Consider the following 20919-nt stretch of genomic DNA (forward strand, 5'->3'; position numbering starts at 1 on the left):
CCCATCCTCAGTCTCCATTGCGTCGGAATACTGAGAACCTCAGCCAGAGTCTAGGAGCCCCCAGTCCAGGGAGCAAAAGAGACCCTCCTCTGCTGACCTGAGAATACAAGTCTCCACTTTGGTTCAATCCTCTGTCTCTACGTTCAGGGGACAATGAACCAGAAGACCACCCTGGTGCTCCTCGCTCTGGCTGTCATCACCATCTTTGCCCTGGTGTGTGTCTTGCTAGCTGGCAGGGGAGGAGATGGTGGTGAACACAGCCTGCCTCCCCTCTGCCCCTCCGTATCACCAAGTGCCCAGCCCTGGACACACCCTGGCCAGAGCCAGCTGTTTGCAGACCTGAGCCAAGAAGAGCTGACGGCTGTGATGAGCTTTCTGACCCAGAAGCTGGGGCCGGGCCTGGTGGATGCAGCTCAGGCCCAACCTTCAGACAACTGCGTCTTCTCGGTAGAGCTGGAGCTGCCCCCCAAGGCTGCAGCCCTGGCCCACCTGGACAGGGGGAGCCCCCCGCCTGCCCGGGAGGCACTGGCCATCGTCTTCTTTGGCGGACAACCCCAGCCCAATGTGACTGAGCTGCTGGTGGGGCCGCTGCCGCACCCCTCCTACCTGCGGGACGTGACTGTGGAGCGTCACGGGGGCCCCCTGCCCTATCACCGACGCCCCGTGCTCATGCGAGAGTACCTGGACATAGACCAGAGGATCTTCAACACAGAGCTGCCCCAGGCTGCTGGTCTCCTCCACCACTGCTGCTTCTATAAGCACCAAGGAGGGAACCTGGTGACCATGACCACAGCCCCCCGTGGCTTGCAATCAGGGGACAGGGCCACCTGGTTTGGCCTCTACTACAACATCTCAGGGGCTGGGTTCTTCCTGCATCCCATAGGTTTGGAGCTTCTGGTAGACCACAAGGCTCTGGACCCTGCTCGCTGGACCATCCAGAAGGTGTTCTTTCAAGGCCGCTACTATGAGGGTCTGGCCCATCTGGAGGAGCAGTTTGAGGCCGGCCTGGTGAATGTGGTGGTGATCCCAGACAATGGCACAGGTGGGTCCTGGTCCCTGAAGTCCAAGGCGCCTCCGGATCTGGCTCCCCCTCTGCAGTTCCATCCCCAGGGCCCCCGCTTCAGCGTCCAGGGGAGTCGAGTGGTCTCCTCACTGTGGACTTTCTCCTTTGGCCTTGGAGCTTTCAGTGGTCCAAGGATCTTTGACATCCGCTTCCAGGGAGAACGGCTGGCTTACGAGGTCAGCCTCCAAGAGGCCTTGGCTGTCTATGGTGGAAATTCCCCAGCAGCAATGCTGACCCACTATATGGATGGCAGCTTTGGCATGGGCAAGTACTCCACACCCCTGACCCGTGGGGTGGACTGCCCCTATCTGGCCACCTACGTGGACTGGCACTTCCTTTTGGAGTCCCAAGCCCCCAAGACACTACATGATGCCTTTTGTGTGTTTGAGCAGAACCAGGGCCTGCCCCTGAGGCGGCACCACTCAGATTTTCATTCCCACTATTTTGGGGGCCTTGTGGAGACAGTGCTGGTCGTCAGATCTGTGTCGACCTTGCTCAACTACGACTATGTGTGGGATATGGTCTTCCACCCCAATGGGGCCATCGAAGTCAAATTCCACGCCACGGGCTACATCAGCTCAGCGTTCCTCTTTGGAGCTGCCCGAAGATATGGAAACCAGGTTGGGAAGCACACGCTGGGCACCGTCCACACCCACAGTGCCCACTACAAGGTGGATCTGGACGTGGGAGGTAAGACATCCTGGCGGAGGCCAGGATCCCAGATAGGGGGATGAAGGGTTGTCTTTGTTTGCTTTGTGTTTGATGGAGGTTTTCCAGGAAAGGAAGATCTGAGCATGAGTATATGTTTTGGAGTTTCATGCTTCCTCTTTTGCTGGATGGGAGAGAGTTGGTTGCTGAATTTTACTGAGATCTTAGCTCACTGGCTGGATACAGAGCTGCCACCCACCCTCCACATGACCTCATCAGAAAATCTTGGGAAACAGCTAAGCTCAGAGAAGAGGCAGGATCCGGGCTAAGGGTCCCCTTTGCCCTCTTCCCTCCCTGGCACTTATATGGGCCCCACTTCAGTGAGGCAGCCATTTGCTTTTCAGCTTATCTGTGTCTGGCCTGCAGTGTAGGTATTGGGGAGGATCTGTTTGCATTCTACAGAGTCCCTGGCACCTGCAGGCCAATCGTGGAACGCCCCCGGGGGATACATTTCCCTGGGAGGTGAACCTTTCTCCTCCCTGAATTTCCATCTCTGGGCACAATACACTTAAGTGTGAGGGGTAGAGCGGATACTGTGGAATATTCCAGATAGTTCCTGGAGTTGGTGGTCACAGAGAGCCAAGGGTTACATGATGCCTTGGAGTCTTGGTCATTTCACTGTCGTTCCCCACACTGAGTTCATCACCAGATTTTTTTCTGCCTCTGAAATATCTCCAACCCCTCGCTTGGCCCCGCTACCGGCCCCCTGTGGGCACCAGCCCTCTCTTTGCTGCTTCCCTCTCAGATCCATGGTTCACTCTGCGCTCAGAGGGACCCACCAGCCCATGCCAGCCTGCTCCCTTACACATTTCCCACTTTCCCCATCACCTATAGGAGCCTGTCCACAGAAGGACCTACAAGGCCCTTCCCTTCAGAGGACAGCTACTGCCTGCCTTTCACATTCTTCCCTGTGCTGCTTAAGACACACACCCGCCCTGTCCCTGGACATGCACACCACATGTGACAGTCACGCTTCTTTGCTTTTGCTCCTGTTTTGCCCCTGTCTAGAATACCCTGCCATGTCACCTCTGCTGGTGACATCCTCTAAGGCCAGGCTGAAAAGTGGCCCAGGAAGCCGTCTATTCTTGCCTGTACTTGTGTTCCTCTAATCTTCAATCTTGAATGGGCTCCTCTCACACTACAGTCCCTTCAGGGCTTGGCCTCTCTGGGGCTTCTGTGAGAGCAGGAGGGTAAGGATGTTGTTTCATTCATCAGTGTGTCCCCAGTGCTGAGCACAGGCCTCTCCACTAATGAGTGTGAAAGGGTGAAGGAATGAAATCCTTGAAGAAATATTTCACAGGTCAACAGGTTTGGCTGAAAGATTGGGACATCTTGGGGAGAGGGGAGAGAAGCAGGGGGCACACTCAGTCTGGCTTTCTCTTTGGCCCCCACTCTGAAGCCAGGTGGGGACAGAGTCCAGAGGGGGCAGAGCAGCTGCATGACCAGCCCTCCCTCCCCTCTTCCCGCCACCATCTCCACTTCACCCCTGCAGGACTGGAGAACTGGGTCTGGGCTGAGGACATGGCTTTTGTCCTTACGGCGGTACCCTGGAGCCCCAAGCACCAGATACAGAGGCTGCAGGTGACCCGGAAGCTGCTGGAGACGGAGGAGCAGGCCGCCTTCCCCCTGGGAGGTCCCTCCCCTCGCTACCTGTACCTGGCCAGCAATCACAGCAACAAGTGGGGGCACCCGAGGGGCTACCGCATCCAGACAGTCAGCTTTGCTGGGGAGCCCCTGCCCCAGAACAGCTCCATGGAGAGAGCCTTGAGCTGGGCAAGGTGGGTGATGGGGTGCGGTATGCGTGTGGGGTGGGGGAGGGGATGAGAGTGAGAAGGGAGTGTTGGGAGGGGCAACTGGGAACTCAGTTCAGACTGTACACGAGGTGAGTGAGGTAAGAGCTCAAAAAGGACTTCCTGGTTATCCAAAGGCCCACAGTGGATACATGGTCCCTTTGGAAGGCTAAAGCCCAGGGGGGAAAAGTCTTTGCTGTTTGGGAGGGGGCATGTTGTGAAATGGCAAGGGATGAACAGGAGGACATGGAATGATGTTGGGGGTGGCGTCAGAGTGACTGGGTGAACGAGATGGGAATGCTGAGGTCCATGGGCTCGGCTACCTTCCGTGACGATCAGGCAGCAGGATGGGCTTAGTGACCATGGAGGCCTGACCAGAGCATCTCTAGGTACCAGCTGGCTGTGACCCAGCGGAAGGAGGCGGAGCCCCACAGCAGCAGCATCTTCAATCAGAATGACCCCTGGTCTCCCACCGTGGACTTTGCTGACTTCATCAACAATGAGACCATAGCTGGAGAGGTCAGCCGGCTGTGGGAGGCTGAGGGAGGGGTTCGGGGACACAGAGATGAGCCCCACCTTCTCTTGGGGAGGTCCCTGAAAACCATCTCCTCAAGGACGGAGCTGACTCCTGCCTTCTGTGCTTTTGTGGATCTGATCATTACCTGCTGAGGGAATCTTCCCAAGCTGGAAGTTCATTTGCACACAGTGGCTGAAGCTCCAGCCTATCCTCAAGACTCTACAGCTTTCTAAGTCTCAGCGTCGTGGACTGAGTCCTTTAAGGGCCCCAGGACTCAGGAAGGCTGGAAGTGACCAGGGAAGACCACATCTCTTATATCTAAAGCTTCTCTGTTGCTGGCTTAACCATTAAAGGATTAATTTCCAAGTTAATTTCTGCCTCCCAAACCCTGATCTTCCCTCCTCATCCTTCTGTCAGAGTCTGGGAGCTCTCGTTGAGTCAGGGGAAAGGAGCTGAAGTTGCCCGTGGGTCTCATCATTCCTCTGGGGGTGTGTAGGCTGATGGTGATGTCATGGGGAATGTCATGTCAGAGATGGAGGATGCAGGCTGGGATGGGGGGCAGGTGTTGCTCCGAATATGAAATTGACCATTTATGCGTTGATTTCTGGACTAGTAGGAAAAATGTTTGAAGACTTAAAATCCTCTTGAGCAAAGGTGGGCTACCAAAGTGAATCCTGGGGGAGGCGGACGTGCCCTTAGCAAAGCCAGACCTCATGATCCTCTTTCTTTGGCCCCATTAGGACTTGGTGGCCTGGGTGACAGCCGGTTTCCTGCACATCCCCCATGCAGAGGACATTCCCAACACGGTGACTGTGGGGAACGGCGTGGGCTTCTTTCTCCGACCCTACAACTTCTTTGACCAGGACCCCTCCTTCGATTCTGCTGACTCCGTCTACTTCCGGGAGGACCAGGATGCTGGGGCCTGTGAGGTCAACCGCCTGGCTTGCCTCCCCCAGGCTGCGGCCTGTGCCGCCCACCTCCCTGCCTTCTCCCACGCGGGCTTCTCCCACAACTAGGTGGATGGGGAACGTGGCTGGGACCCCAGTGCCAGGGAGTGTGGGGAGGGGAGGGGATGGGCACTGGGCAGGGCAGCCTATGTCTTCTCCTTCCTCACATGCCAGGGGTCTTCTTTCTCCCATCGTCCTCCCTTCCCTCCCCCTCCCTTCTGGAAGCATCCTGAGTCTGTGATGCCTGACACAGGGGCCTCTCAGCTCTATTGACCCCAGACCTGCTAAGTTCCTCTTGCAGAGAGGAAAGGAATGGCCAGCCAGGAGCTTGGAGTCATGGTTAAACTTTCCGGAAGACTCCTGTTTTGGGTGTTTTTTGTTTTGTTTCCTTTTATTTTTGCTTTCTGGGTTTCCCAAATCTTCTTAGCCATCCCAGGTTTCTCTTGAGACTCCTGAGTCCTCACCTGGGAGGTGAGGATGGGGGGCTCTGCTATGGGGATAAGCGCCAGGAGGCCGTGGGGCAGGGTTCCTGCCAGGCCCGTGAATCTAGGAATCAAGCTGGAACGGGCTCTTTGGCCCATGTTTCCTTCTCTCTCTCTCCCCTCTTGCCTAGCCTTCTCCGGTTCCCACCTGTTCTTATATCCTGGGATTTCCCTCCCAGCCCTGAGGGGATGTTACCCAGCCCTCATTTCTCACCTCTGGCCTCCTCTCCTGGTTCTAGGCCTGTGGAAGTCTCAAAATGCAAGGAACATCTAGTTTGAGAGGACAGTCCCCGTCTGTGTCCCTGTGTCTGGGAGCTGCCCCTACCACCAGTCCTGGGGCAGGATGTGTTTCCCCACAGTTCTTTCTGCCCATTTGTATAGGCCTGCCTTGCATTCTCTGGCAGAGGATGGTCATGGAGACAGCAGCAGCTCAAGTTAGCACTTTAGATGGCTTTGCGGGTGCAGTGGTAATGAGGAGTGGTCATTTTGTGCCAAGTCTGTGCGTGACCAGTGCCCTCTGTGCTCTGCAGTAGCCAATATGGGAGGCTGGGTGGATACCAAGGATAAGCAGGAAGACCAGGGACTCCAGTCATAGGGCCAGGGGTTCAATCACGTGTGAGCATGCAAATGAGCCAAGGCCTCTGGGGGTGGAGCCTCCCTGGCAGGCTGTCCCTGTGGAGGGGTGGGTGGGAGCAGTCCCTCTACAAATAGCCAGAGATGGGAAGCAGCAGAACTGTCGTCCCTCGAAGACTGATTAAATAAATTCTGATGCAGCCTTACAAAGCAATACTACACAGCTGTAAAACTAATTATATCTCTTTATAGGGAATAATCTTCCAATGAACAAGGAGAGGCACAGAAGTGTGTATAGGGCACTTCCATTTATGTTTTACAGGGAAGGATCATATAAATACATATTTTCATATCTTATAGATGCATATTCGGAAGACACGGGTAACACTGGTTGCCTCTGTGGAGGGGAACCAGGAAGTTGGGACAGAGGAGGGAGGAAACTTAGTGCTATACACCCTTTTGTACATTTGAATTTTGAACCATGTGACTGTATTACCTATGCATTTATTATTATTCAAATAATAAATGGGCCCAAACAACACCTGACTTCTTTTTTTAAACTGACTTGTCTTTTAGGAAGGGGTTGGGGTAGGGGGGAAGGGTAGAGTGAGTTAAGAGATAGCCCCAGAGACTCAATTTTCTCAAGTATTTGAGACCCAGAGAAATGGGTGTGGCCTCTGGTAACTGCTTTGCCTCCTCTTGCCTGTACATCTCCAAGAAAACGTTAAACCTCAGTCAATGTCTCTTTTGCTCTCTCTCACTCCCTCTCCCTGTCTCTCTCTCTCTCTCTCTCTCTTAGAAGTGGGGGCGATGAGAAGCACAGGGGAGGTGAAATGCAGGAAGCCTGCTGGAAGCCCAGGCCAGGCTAGGAGGTGAAATGCAGGAAACAGATTTCAGACGCTGCTCAGCTTCTGACCAGAGGGAGATCATATCCAGGGAGCACAGCCAACACAGAAGCTTCTGCTACCTTCTGTCCTGCCCCAAGCCCAGGTTCATTTCTGGGTCAGTAGAACAGCGGATGGAGACGAGTTAGTGAGCTGGAGAGAAACTAGGTTCCAAAGAACAGAGAGAAAGACTTCAGTCAGCAGGGAGGGCCAGTGATGGCTGGATGAATTTATAACACAGGCTGGGGTGGAAGCCAGGGTGACAGAGGACAGAGAGAGATTAAGGACAAGGAGAGACTGAAGACTGAGACCGAGGAGAAAAAGGCGTGTTGTGGCCACCGTGGCTCTGATACTGAGTCTATGTTTCTACTTTCTCTGACCTGAGTCATTTCACTTCTCCATTACATGCTTATGATTTTGTCTCCACCTCCTTCTGGCTGCTGTTTATGGTCAGTTGCACAACAGTCAGTGTTGGAGGGAAAAGGAATAAAGGAATGCTGGTGTCCACGCCTCATCCCATTCTGTTTTTATAACATGACACTCATTGCCTTGAAACCCATCTCCAGACCAAGAGTGTGTTTGCAAGTGGTGAGTGCGCGCGCGTGTGTGAATGCTCGCTCACAAGCTTTGATCTGAAAAAGTGTGGTGTGTCTCTCAGTCACATCATGGAGATGACAACCCTCCATGGAGATGACATGGAGATGACAACCCTGGCCCAGGCGTCAGTGGACATGTAGATCGTGAGCTCATCAGCCCAGCTGGGGTCAGGAGGGCTGCAAGGTGGACCTCCAGCCCCCTACCCAACCCGCTCTCTTCCTAAACCCCTGAGGCTGGCTGGATTGTTAGCCTCAGACTTCTGATCAAGCCATAGGAGGGAATAGTAACCCAGGATGTCAGGTTCTGAAATAACTGGTGTCCCCAAGGCCAAGATCTTTAGGACTTGGGCCCATTGCCCTAAGAGGAGCTGGACAAGGGGACGCCTGAGGCTTAGGTCAGGGGCATAACTGGGACTTCCAGGAATGTAGACATGGGAAGTCCCTGTGAGGAGCACAAGATGTGCTCGCCTGCCTCTGCTCGCCTGTAGCCCCCCGGGAAGGGCTCCCTCTGAGGGTGCGGGAGGATCCCTACATGCACTCAGCAAAGATTTCCCCGGTGCCTCCTACATGCCAGGTACCTTGAAAGGCACTGTGATACGATATGGAATAAGATGCACAATGTCTACCCTCAGGGAAGAGAGGGGCCAGTAAAGGGTCCATTACATCAGGGAATTTTCCGGAGGAGGTAGCAGGAGGACATAGCAGGGGCTCCTAACCCGGACTTAGGGATCGGGGAGGCTTCCTGAGGGACCTGATGTCTAAGCTGATCCTGGCAGAGGAGTAGAAGTTGGCCAAGGGAGAAGGAAGAGAGCAGAGATAAGGTTCCAGGAAGAGGGAACAGCATGTTCAGAAACCAGGAGGTGACAAACTGGCCCCATCCAAGTACTCAAGTTCATTGACGTGTGTGGGCTGTGAGCAGAGCCTGGAGGGCCAAGCAGGGGGCAGAGGAGGCAGGTCCTTGCAAGCCACAGTTACTGTAAGGAAAATGGGGAGCCATGGAAGGATTCTAAGCAAGGGAGTGACAGGGTGAGTGTTGCCTTTGAGGACATTGCCTCTGGCCCAGATACAAAGAATAGAGTTGACAGAAGGCTTAGGCACAGGGAGGTGGATCAGGGGGAAGAAATGATGGTGGCCTGAATTCAGGGTGAGGCTGGGGGAGGACTCCTGTGAGAATGTGGCCCAAGGAGGCCCTGTCTGCAGAGTGCCCCGATCAGAGCCCCATCCTGGATGCCCCACTCCCACCTCCCAACTTCTGCTGAGATCACAGGGAAAGTAAGAAAGGATGCCTGGTCACTGACTCTGGTCCACAGCCCCTGACCTCCTGAACAGAAGAACATTGTTTTTTTTTTTTTTTTTTTTTTTTTTTTTTTGCTGTATGTGGTCCTCTCACTGTTGTGGCAGAAGAACATTTTTTTTTTTTTTTTTTTTTTTTTGGCATGCGGGATTTAGTTCCCCTGCAGCAGAAGCGTGGAATCTAAACCACTGGACCGCCAGGGAAGTCCCCCGTATGTGCTTCTTCTGAGGAAAGTCTCCCACCATCTCAAGTCACCCGGTGCAACCTTTGTGTCCTTGTATCGCCTAAGAGCCTATGCCCTTTCTCACTCATCCACCCAATCAGACACCGAGTCCTGTCAACTCCACCCACCACATCTCTCAGACCCCTCCCTTCCTGTCTGTCCTCGAGGTCACCGGCCTCATCCTGGCCCTTTGTTTCCTGTCCAGTGTCCTCCCCGCCGTCTGTCCTACACCCAAGCCCCGCTCCACACTGGAGCCAGAGCCATGTCCCCAGAATGCAGATCAGAGTGCACTGACCTGGGTGCCTGGGATGGTCCCGCTGGCCACACAGGGCCTCTGGGGCAGCAGCTCGACTCAGGTACCACATCCTGGGGCCCAGTCCTCAGCCTGTGGGCTGGGGGGTGGACTCTGGCTCCCAGGGATAAACGCATCTTCAGCACATTCACAAAGACTGGGGACAAGTTGGTCCAAATGAAAATAAGACCTAGTGGGGGGAGCAGGACGTGTGGTTCTGTCTCCTGAGTAATTCTCCAAAAGGGACAACTTTTCAACACGTTTTTAGGGTGTTTGACATGATGATTGTGAAGCCTAGGATGAAACGATATCAGAGGAAGCGATGTGACAGCGAGACTTTTAGGGAAGGTGGGCAGAGGGGACACCTTCATCTGCACCAGTTCCCCCACCAGGCAAGGCAAAGGCTCTCCCTCCCACTCCCTGATCATTACCCACCTCCCATAGGAGAGCCTGGGGATACCCCACCAGAGTGGACGTTCTTGACCTGCGCTTGGTAGCACTGGTCGGGACATAAAACATTAGCCAACCTCTTAAAAGTGTGTTCTTAGCTGGGAGGTAAGGCCAGCGCTTATGAAAGGGCCCAGAATGAAGTGCCCAGGCTGGAAAAGCCTGCCTTGTGGCCAGGGCTGGGTTTGACCTTAGATTCTGCTCCCCCTTATTATAAAGTCCACAGGGCCCATTTCAGATTGAGACAGGCTGGGACCTGGGACCCTTTACCGGAGTGCTCGCACTTGCACCTGGACAATGCTTCCTGGAGCCACAGAACACAAAGAAACTACAAGGGACTGAAAATACCTGCATGCATGGGCAATCGGGGCAATTATGAACCATAAGATACAAAAAAGCCACAAACCAACTGCCACTTCTGAGGTGCCGGGAGGAAAAGCAGGGTACTGGGCATGACCCCTGCACACAGCACCATCAAGGGGGTGGGCAAAACACCTCAGCCTCCCCTTGGGCCCGACCCACCGATCTGCCCCCAGCCGCACCCTCACCCTCACCCCACGTAAGGAATCAGCCCAGCCTCCACAGAGAGCAAGCAAGGGAACTTGTGTTTGTTTGTTTTTAATTAATTTATTTATTTATTTATTTTTGGCTGTGCGGGGTCTTCGTTGCTGTACGCGGGCTTTCTCTAGTTGCGACGAGCGGGGGCTGCTCTTCATTGCGGTGCGCGGGCTTCTCATTGCGGTGGCTTCTCTTGTTGTGGAGCACGGGCTCTAGGCACGTGGGCTTCAGTTGTTGTGGCATATGGGCCCAGTAGTTGTGGCTCACGGGCTCTAGGGCGCAGGCTCAGTAGTTGTGGCTCACGGGCTTAGTTGCTCTGCAGCATGTGGGATCTTCCCGGATCAGGGCTCGAACCTGTGTCCCCTCCATTGGTAGGTGGATTCTCAACCACTGCGCCACCAGGGAAGTCCTGGGAACTTGGGTTCTGTTCTTACTCCTTCCTGCTGCAGCATGAGTCCCAGTAAAGCCTTGCCTGAATTCCTCCTCTGGCTTCTTATCAATTCTATTGATTAAAGAGTCCAAGGACACGGGTCAGTAATAAAATGACCCCTTATGTGGAATTCTCATATCAAAATAGAGCTGGTTGCATAACCAGATGATATTTGGAGAATCTGACCTTTCTGGTGTTGATTTCCCTGGTTTCACATGTTCTGAGATTTCTCACTGCCTTTCCACAATTACTACTTTGCTTAGACACACACCTCACAAGGCTTCCTGACCTGACCTCTTCTGCCTGCCCCCCTCCCATCCCCATCTCACACCCCATAAGCTGGCCTTGGCCGTTCCCTGCCCAGGCCCAGGCTGTTTCAAGTTTCTGTACCCTTGCAGCTTCTGTTCCCTTCGGCTGGAATGCCCTGTCCAGTCTCCTGCAGGCGCACGCACTCTGTCTACAAGGTCAGTCTAACATGGTTTCCTGGGGAAGAGCTCTTGGACATGTCCAGGTTGCAAAGGTTTCTCCTCCAGGCTCACAAGAGATGCATGTCCTCTCTCTGGATCCCTCAGTGTCTCCTAGTTCCTCTCAGGACCTGGCTGCACAGTGGATGGCAGTCTCCCACACATCACCTGCCCAAGAATGGAGGCAACTTTGCTCTCTGCCTCTGCAATATTTTGGAGGTGGGTTTCCTGGAAATGAAGGTTGTGGGCAGCTAGGTTATGTTCACAGCCAGTTTCCAGGCACCCTGACCTCTGCCATGCTCCATCAGTCCTGCTCAAGTGGGGAGGGATCTCTGTTACACTGAAACTCCCCACCCCCTCCAACTTTGGACTGGCTCCACCCGCCCCCATGCTCCCCTCCAGTGATTTAGGGTGCTCAGGGCCTCCAAGATGTTGACCTGGCTCAGCCCTTGAGACCCCCAGCTCCTCCCAGGTGCTTTATGTTCTCAGCATGACTCTCCAGTCTCCTATGGGTGCCAGTAGGATTCTGGTTGATGGGGGAGCCATAGACTGTGATGAGGGCTTCATCAGCTAGAGGATGGAAGGAGGGAATCCGGTTGGAGGGGTGTGCACAGGTGAGTTTTGCTTGCGGCCTTGTAGCCAGGAGAAAGGCTGTATCTGGAGAGTGGAGGAAGAGCCGAAGGACAGTCCCTTTCTGCCCCTGTCACTTTTTCCGCTTGCCTCTCTCCAGGTGTATCTCCCAAACCGATCCCTCCCGCACTTCGTTCCCCAACCTTGAACCTGTGTGTTTGTTTTGGAACAGGAGGACAGAGGCTTACTTGAGCCACTTAAAGTCCACATTCCTACATCAGCCCCACCTCCTGAGCCTGGCTTCTCCACTGATTCGCCCAACCTCCACCCCCTGCCAACCTTCTGCCCTTGGCTGTTTGTCTTGAATGTACCCATCGTGCCATTGCCCAGAAGCCCCACCCAGAGCCAGGAACCTCTAGAGACTGAAAGGGGCATCGTGCACCCAGGTCCTGTCTGTCTGTCTGTCTGTCTTTCTATCTTGCATTCCGCTTCAAGGGCCTGGAGGCAGCCAGGAGCTTTAGCTATGGCTGTCTTTATTCTTTTGTCCCTGTGGAGTGTTCTGGTGATGGGCATGGGTGAAGGTGGTGCTGGGAGTGAGGAAGGAATTGGGAAGGAGTGTCATCCCGGCCTGCCTCCCCTCTGCCCCTCCGGATCTCCCAGTGCCCAGCCCTGGACACACCCTGGCCAGAGCCAGCTGTTTGCAGACCTGAGCCGAGAAGAGCTGACGGCTGTGATGAGCTTTCTGACCCAGAAGCTGGGACCAGGCCTGGTGGATGCAGCTCAGGCCCAACCCTCAGACAACTGCGTCTTCTCGGTAGAGCTGGAGCTGCCCCCCAAGCTGAAGCCCTGGCCCACCTGGACAGGGGGAGCCCCCTGCCTGCCCGGGAGGCACTGGCCATCGTCTTCTTTGGTGGACAACCCCAGCCCAATGTGACTGAGCTGCTGGTGGGGCCGCTGCCACGCCCCTGACCACACCCACAGTGCCCACTTCAAGGTGGATCTGGACGCAGGTGGTAAGACATCCTGGCGGAGGCCAGGATTCCAGTAAAGGGGGCTGAAGTCTCCATGCCTAGGTTTAAAAATTGTCATTGAAGCATTAAAAACGTAAAAGTATAAGAAGAAAATGTGAAAGTCATCAAATTCCTCAGAGATTTTCACCCTTAGATGGTTATTCTCTCATGCTTAAAAAAAGTCTTTCCTTTTTTAAAATTGTGCGTCTGCAATCTAGAATATATTACAGTGTATACTATGTATATATGATATACTGATATACATATTTAGAATTTTACCACCAAATTTCAATCATAATGTACATATATTTTGTCACTTCTAATTTCTCACATAACAACATATTACACTCAGGCAAACAACAAATATTTACCGAATGAATGAGTATTTGTGCCAAGCACTGCACTAAAACAATGTAACAAAAGAAACAATATCCCTGCTCTCAGTAGGCTTAGGTTGTAATGGAGGAGTGGAGAGCACAGTGGAGGGCTCCTGGAAAATGTGAGAGAAACATTTTTTTTTTAATTGAAGTTTACTTGACTTAACAATGTTGTGTTAATTTCTGCTGTACGGCAAAGTGATTCAGTTATACATAAATATATTCTTTTTCATATTCTTTCCATTATGTTTTTTTTATTCATTAATTAATTTATTTAGTTTTGGCTGCTTTGGGTCTTCGTTGCTGTGTGTGGGCTTTCTCTAGTTGCGGCGAGCAGGGGCTACTCTTAGTTGCGGTGCCTGGGCTTCTCATTGCAGTGACTTCTGTTGTTGCTGAGCACGGGCTCTAAGTACACGGGCTTCAGTAGTTGTAGCACGTGGGCTCTAGAGCACAGGCTCAGTAGTTGTGGCGCACGGGCTTTGTTGCGCCGCAGCATGTGGGACCAGGGCTCGAACCCGTGTCCCCTGCATTGGCAGGTGGATTCTTAACCACCACGCCACCAGGGAAGTCCCCCATTATGATTTATCACAGGATACTGAATATAGTTCCCTGTGCTATCCAGTAGGACCTTGTTGTTTATCCATTCTATATATAATAGTTTGCATCTGCTAACCTCAAACTCCCAATCCATCCCTCCCCCCGGCAACCAGAAGTCTGTTCTCTATATCTGTAAGTCTGTTTCTGTTTCATAGATATGTTCATTTGTGTTGTCCTTTAGATTCCACATATAAGTGATATCATATGGTATTTACCTTTCTCTTTCTGACTCACTTTGCTTAGTATGATAATCACTAGGTCCATCCATGTTGCTGTAAATGACATTATTTCATTCTTTTTGATGGCTGAGTAGTATTCCATTGTGTGTGTATGTATATGTAGATATATATATATGTATATATGTATCACATCTTCTTAATCTAATCATCTGTTGATGGACACTTAGGTTGTTTCCAGGTTTTGGCTATTATAAATAGTACTGCTCTGAACACAGGGATGCATGTATCTTTTTGAATTACAGTTTTGTCCGGCTATACGCCAGGAGTGGAATTTCTGGATCATATGGCAACTCTATTTTTCATTTTTTAAAGAACCTCCATACTGTTTTCCACAGTGGCTGCACCAATTTACATTCGCACCAACAAGGTAAAAGAGTTCCATTTTCTCCACATTTTTATGCTTAACCTCTCTGTATCTCAGTTTACTCAAGTGTAAAAATGGTGTAACAGTGCATTCCTCATAGGACTGTTGTGAGAATTAATGATGACTATTTAAAAACATTTTTTTCTTTTGAAATAACTTTAGACTTACAGAAAAGTTGTGGACATTATATAGAGTTCTCACATACCCATCACCAGCTCCCCCTAATGTCAACATCTTGCATAACCACAGGACAATCACAGCCAGGAAATTAACATTATTACAATACTATAAACTACAGACTTTATGAGAATTTCATCAGTTCTTTACTGATTTCCTTTCTCTGTTCCGGGATCTAAACCAGCAACCCACCTTGCACTTAGATGTCCTATCTCCTTATGGTCTCCTCCAGTCTGGCAGTTCTCTAGGTTTTCCTTGTCTTTCAGGAACTGACACTTTAGAAGATACTAGTCAATCATTTTGTAGAATGTCTTTCAGCTTGGGATTCTCTGATATTTTCTCATGATTGGGTTGAGCTTGTGTTTTCGTTTCTGTGGAGGTTTTCTTGGTAAGAAAACCACAGAAATGACTTTATACCCTTCTCAGAGCATCATATCAAGGGGTATGTGATGTCCATATGTCTTATTACCTGTGATATTGGCCTCAAGCACTTGGTTAAGGTGGTGTTTTCCAGCTTCCTCCGTTGCAAAAGTTACTGTTTTTCCATTTTCAATTAATAAATATTTAGGGGAAATTTTTGATGCTACGCAAATATACTATTTCTTTTCTTCTCAAACTCTTGCCCACGAATTTTAGCATCTATTGGTGGATTTTTCCTGCAACAATTATTATTGCTGTCTCATTTACATTTTTTCTCTTATTCTTTATACATTTATTAATTGGAATTCTCCATTAAGAAAGTGTTATCCCTCCTTTTTACTTTACTTATGTATGTAATTATTTATTCATAACTGTATGGACTCATGGATATTTTATTCTAAGAGTTATAACCCCATACTATCATTTATTTTGTTCCTTAAACTGTTTCAGCTTTGGCCATCGGGAGAGCCTTCAGGTTGGTTCCTATGTCTTGCTGACATGCCTCCATCCTTTTTTGAGCACTTCTTTACTTTCTGGCACCGCAAGATATTCCAGTTACATCTTGTACTTTCCCTGCTCCAGCCCTGAAATCAACCACTTCTCCAAGAATCTCTGGTTCCTTTCACTGGAGAATAGTATTTAGAAACCAAGATCTGGGTACCAGGTGTGCTCATTATTACTGGGATGTCATTGCTTTTAGGCTCTCTCATCGGACTTAGCTAGAAAATACGCGTATGTATTCTAACTGACGCACACATCTCTCTTTATCTCTACATCTAAGCTATGACAACTCTTAAAGCACTTGGAACGGTGCCTGACACACACAGAGAAGTATTAATTATTATTGTTAGTATTATCCACATGAGCCTGCTTGTGTGGATGTACCGGAAAAGGAACTGTTGGCCTTTAATTGTCATCTACAAGTAGAAACTGTGGAGTGTGGGCTAGGAGCAGTAATTCACAAAGGGAAACTGAGGGTTTGCTTAATCAGTCTCTGCTCTCTTTGATCTTTGGAAGGTATGGAGGGAGCTTCCGGCGTGTTTTGGTTTACTGCTCTTTGGTCTCAGATCACTTAAGTTGAGTCCTAATATAGAACCTAGTTGGACTCCAATAAAATCATTCAAAACTCCAAATATTCAGGCAACAGACTATGTCTTTGGCCTTGCCCCTTATTCCTTACCAATCCCCAAGCAATAGAAAACACCGCTAAGCTCCAGCAGTGTTGGGCCTGGGGTCTGACTCTCCTTCCCTCTGACCTGCATGTCTGCTGTCCATGTGTGATGGAGTCCCTTTGTGTTGGTTTCCTCTGGGTACTGATGTCTAGGCAGTGTAGAGCCAGACTGAGACCTGGGTCCCCAGCACTGCTATGAAACTAACCACGTACCCTTGGTGACAAACCGGGGCACATTATTTAAATTCTCTAAGCCTCAGTTGTCCCATCTGTAAAATGGGGACAATTATAGTTCCTCCTTCATCAGGTTGTTGTGCAAGTAAAGCATCAATCCATGTAAAGCCCTCAACACACTGCCTGTGCAGAGCTCCTCCAAGTTCAACAAATATGAGCTACTGCTGTGATTATTTTCATAATCAGTTCTAGTGACGCCAGAGGGCTTCAGATATGAGGTGCAGACCCTTTCCTCAGGTCAGAAAGAACCTGGCCCTGCACGTTGCCTACTAGACTGCTCCAACCTCAGGTAAACCACCCTCCCTTCAGCTCCTCAGAGGGGGAAGGTCAGTGGAAGCCCAGTCACAAGACATCTGGGATTATTACCAGAGATGATATCAAGAAGAAAGACCTTCTCCAAATCTCTGGATCAGGGACATCTTGGGGAGAGGGGAGGGAAGAGGGGGGCACACTCAGTCTGGCTTTCTCTTTGGCCCCCACTCTGAAGCCAGGTGGGGACAGAGTCCAGAGGGGGCAGAGCAGCTGCATGACCAGCCCTCCCTCCCCTCTTCCCGCCACCATCTCCACTTCACCCCTGCAGGACTGGAGAACTGGGTCTGGGCTGAGGACATGGCTTTTGTCCTTACGGCGGTACCCTGGAGCCCCAAGCACCAGATACAGAGGCTGCAGGTGACCCGGAAGCTGCTGGAGACGGAGGAGCAGGCCGCCTTCCCCCTGGGAGGTCCCTCCCCTTGCTACCTGTACCTGGCCAGCAATCACAGCAACAAGTGGGGGCACCCGAGGGGCCACCGCATCCAGACAGTCAGCTTTGCTGGGGAGCTCCTGCCCCAGAACAGCTCCATGGAGAGAGCCTTGAGCTGGGCAAGGTGGGTGATGGGGTGTCAGAGAGGCACTGAGGGAGAAAGACTGTACAAAAGGCTCCATGTTGCTGGGAACCCAGGTTCCTCCACCTCCCATGGGTGTGTGTACATATACATACTCATGATCACACATTCACACACACACATTGCTGCAGCCACAATCTTAGGCTGCTCAAAATGAAGCCTCCTGAGTGGATGAATGAATGGAAAGATACATGCTGAATCAAATATGACAAAATGCTCCAGGTAGAATCTAGGATGTGGGTATATGGGTGTTCACTAGACTATTCTTTTAACTTTTCTGTATGTTTAAAGTGTTCACAATCAAGGTTGGAGGGGAAAACAAAGAGAGGAGCACAGATCTGAGGGAATATTCACTAAAATGCAGGCACATGAGATACTGAAATTCAACTAAGATGGGAATCAGGCCATGTCTGTGCACATGCATCCAGGCCCAGACTCCCATCTGCATGGATGCGTGAGCGACAGTCCCACCTGAAGTCTGAACAATGGGCCGGTAGATGTTTGAGATACAGGATATTGAGCAAATGCGGGAACTTTGTGAGAGAGAGAGAGAGAGAGAGAGAGAGAGAGAGAGGGAGGGAGAGAGAGAGAGGGAAGTGGACAGAGAACAATAAAGAGGCTGGACAACATAAGACCTTTATGCTCATTTCCCCTTTGTGTCCTCTCTTCAGTGCAGCTTCAGACAGCAGGATGGGTCGATGACCTTGTGGGTCTAATCCAAATCCCCTGCAGGTACTAGCTGGCTGTGACCCAGCGGAAGGAGGAGGAGCCCAGAAGCATCAGCATCTATAATTTGAAGGACCCCTGGACCCCCCACCCTGAACTTCACTGACTTCATCAACAATGAGACCATTGCTTGGCAGGTGAGTTGAGGGGGAGGGGGTGGGCATGAGCGGGGAGGCCGGGGGAGCAAGGATGAGCCTCCTTACTCTCTCCCAAGCCAGATTCCTCTAGGGGTCTTTAGAACCCACTAAGGAAGAAAGCGCTATGATTTCATATTTTTCCTGGGCTGCTGAACTCAGTCGTCCATACAAGGCCACTGGGGGAGGCGGACGTGCCCTTAGCAAAGCCAGACCTCATGATCCTCTTTCTTCGGCCCCATTAGGACTTGGTGGCCTGGGTGACAGCCGGTTTCCTGCACATCCCCCATGCAGAGGACATTCCCAACACGGTGACTGTGGGGAACGGCGTGGGCTTCTTCCTCCGACCCTACAGCTTCTTTGACCAGGACCCCTCCTTCAATTCTGCTGACTCCGTCTACTTCTGGGAGGACCAGGATGCTGGGGCCTGTGAGGTCAACCGCCTGGCTTGCCTCCCCCAGGCTGCGGCCTGTGCCGCCCACCTCCCTGCCTTCTCCCACAACTAGGTGGTTCCTGGGATGGGGAATGTGGCTGGGACCCCAGTGCCAGGGAGTGTGGGGAGGGGAGGGGATGGGCACTGGATGGGGCAGTCCTCTCTCTCGCACCATCCTTCCTTCCCTCCCCCTCCCTGCTGGGAGCACCCTGAGTCTGTGATGCCTGACACAGGGGGTTCTTAGTTTTGTTGACTTCAAACGTCCTGGGTTCCCGTCACAGAGAAGAGAGGAATGGCCAGCTGGGAGTCTAAAGTGATGGCCATACTTTTCCCAGAAGACTCCTGCTTTTTTAAACAGTTTTTTAATCTTATTTTTTAAATGAGACGTAATTCACATACCATGAAATTCGCCCTTTTAACATGTACAGTTTAATGGGTTTTAATATATTCATAAAGTTGTGCAACCATGACTACTAATTCCAGAACAATTTCATCACCCCAGAAAGAAACTCCAAAATCTGTTAGCAGTCACTTCCTATTTCCCTCCAGCCCATTCCCAATTCTAGGCAACCACTAACCTTTCTGTCACTACAGATTTGCCTAGATTCTGGAAGTTTTATATAAATATATTCATACAATAAGTGGTCTTTTGTGGTTGGCTTTTTTCACTCAGTGTAGCGTTTTTGAGGGGCATCCATGTTGTAGCATGATTCAGTACTTAATTCCTTTATGGACGAATAATATTCCATTGTATGGATAGACCATATTTTGTTTCCACTCTTTGGTTGTTATGGATAGTGCTGCTATGAACATTTGTATACAAGTTTTCATGTGGACAAATGCCTTCATTTCTCTTGGGTATATACCTGGGAGCTGAATTGCTGGGTCATATGGTAATCTATGGTTAACGTTTTGAGGAGCTGCCAGACACCATTCCAAAGTAATTGTACCATTTCCTTTCTTTTCTTTTCTTTTTTTTTTTTTTTTTGCATAACATAACATAAAACTTTTACTTAAACTTTTATGCAACATACTTACAACATAAAATGTACCATTTGGCCATTTTAAAATGTACAATTCAGTTACCTTAAGTACATTCAGAAGTTTCTTGGGCCTCCCCAGCTCCTCCTTTGCCCTGGGTCTTGAATATGAAGGTGAGGCAGCTAGAGACTAGCTGTTCTCTGGAGCCCCAGGACAGGGTCCCCACTAGGCCTGTGTCCGAGATCTTAGGAAGGTGCTTCCCTCAATTCCCTGTCACCCTAGCTTCCTCCTCCTCTCTCCTTTCTTTCCCTCCTCTTGCTATTTCAGCTTCTACTCCCTGGTATTTCCCTCTGAGGTCCTAGGGGGAAGTCCCTGCTGCCTCAGGTCCTATAATCCCCCACCCCAAATCCCCTCGGCTTTGGTGTCCTCCTGGGATGGGGAAGCCTTGGGCATGCAGGGGACTGTGGAGCCAGGTGTGTCCCAGTGGGGACAGTCTCCACCTAGTCAAGCAACAGCCTCCAGGGCCTCACATCCCTGTTTGCCCCTCCTGGGGCATGGACTTTGGATGGCTATAAATAAGAACTGGGACATTTTCCAGAAAGGAGTGTGGGAGCGCGAGTAGGGTGGGGAGGAGGTAGACCTCAAAGACTGAGTTTTCTCAGGTGCCTCCAGGCTAAAGGAACCCACGTGGAGTGCGGTGTCTATTTCTATAGTTTGACCTATCCTGTCAGTGTCTTTTCTAGAGGGACCTGTGAGGTCAGGAAGAGAGGGGGTTCCTTCCCCAGCTGGAAGCCCGGCCCACAGACCCAGCCCTAGGGGAGGACATTGAGTGGGCAGGCCCTGGCAAGAGGGGAGTTCAGGGAACAGAGATTTGGGTCCAACTCAGCTTGTGACCAGAGGGAAACCGGAAGCTCAGACCACACGGAAGTCCCATCATTTCCTGCAGGAACTGCCTGGACCCAGGCTCAACCAGGTGAGCCGGGAAGGAATTAAGTTCTGGCAAAGGGACCTTCACCTAAAGACTAAACGCAGTAGGAGCCACATTCCCATCGAGATTGGCAGCAGCATATGGTGAAAAGTGCTCGGATGGGGACGGGGTGATGGCAGAGCTGGGTTGCGGTTGCTGATTCTTATTTTTATTTTGCTTCTTGGCTCAGTGATTTAATGTCTCTTTATCCTCTCACCCAGATAAATATCATATTTTCACTTTCTTGTGTTTTCTTGTTTAAAGAAATTTGGACCATGATGCGTGTAAATGCTCTCATCTTGCCCCCCCAAACAAATGCTTGGGGTGGGGGGAGGGTCAGGGATGCTTCTCTTGGCTGTTCCAACTC

At 51.0% G+C, this 20919-nt stretch overlaps 1 protein-coding gene and 1 pseudogene across 2 annotated transcripts; both read left to right on the forward strand.

Moving 5' to 3' along the window:
- Positions 1-6616, forward strand: AOC3 (amine oxidase copper containing 3). 2 transcript variants are annotated; one of them, XM_007449875.1, is made up of 4 exons: positions 1-1753; positions 3264-3549; positions 3951-4080; positions 4819-6616. In XM_007449875.1, the coding sequence occupies exons 1-4, from the start codon at positions 154-156 to the stop codon at positions 5092-5094; spliced, it is 2292 nt and encodes a 763-aa protein (XP_007449937.1). In that variant the 5' UTR covers positions 1-153; the 3' UTR covers positions 5095-6616. The 2 variants fall into 2 exon arrangements, with proteins under 2 accessions (XP_007449937.1, XP_007449938.1); XM_007449876.1 differs by having other exon boundaries at positions 154-1753; positions 3264-3484; positions 3958-4080; positions 4819-5094.
- A 5745-nt stretch (positions 6617-12361) lies between these two features.
- On the forward strand, positions 12362-18677 carry LOC103080265 (primary amine oxidase, liver isozyme-like; annotated as a pseudogene).
- Positions 18678-20919: the final 2242 nt, after the last annotated feature.

The sequence above is a fragment of the Lipotes vexillifer genome, unplaced genomic scaffold (genome assembly GCF_000442215.2).
Source record: "Lipotes vexillifer unplaced genomic scaffold, Lipotes_vexillifer_v1.1 scaffold2106, whole genome shotgun sequence".
NCBI lineage: Eukaryota > Metazoa > Chordata > Mammalia > Artiodactyla > Lipotidae > Lipotes > Lipotes vexillifer.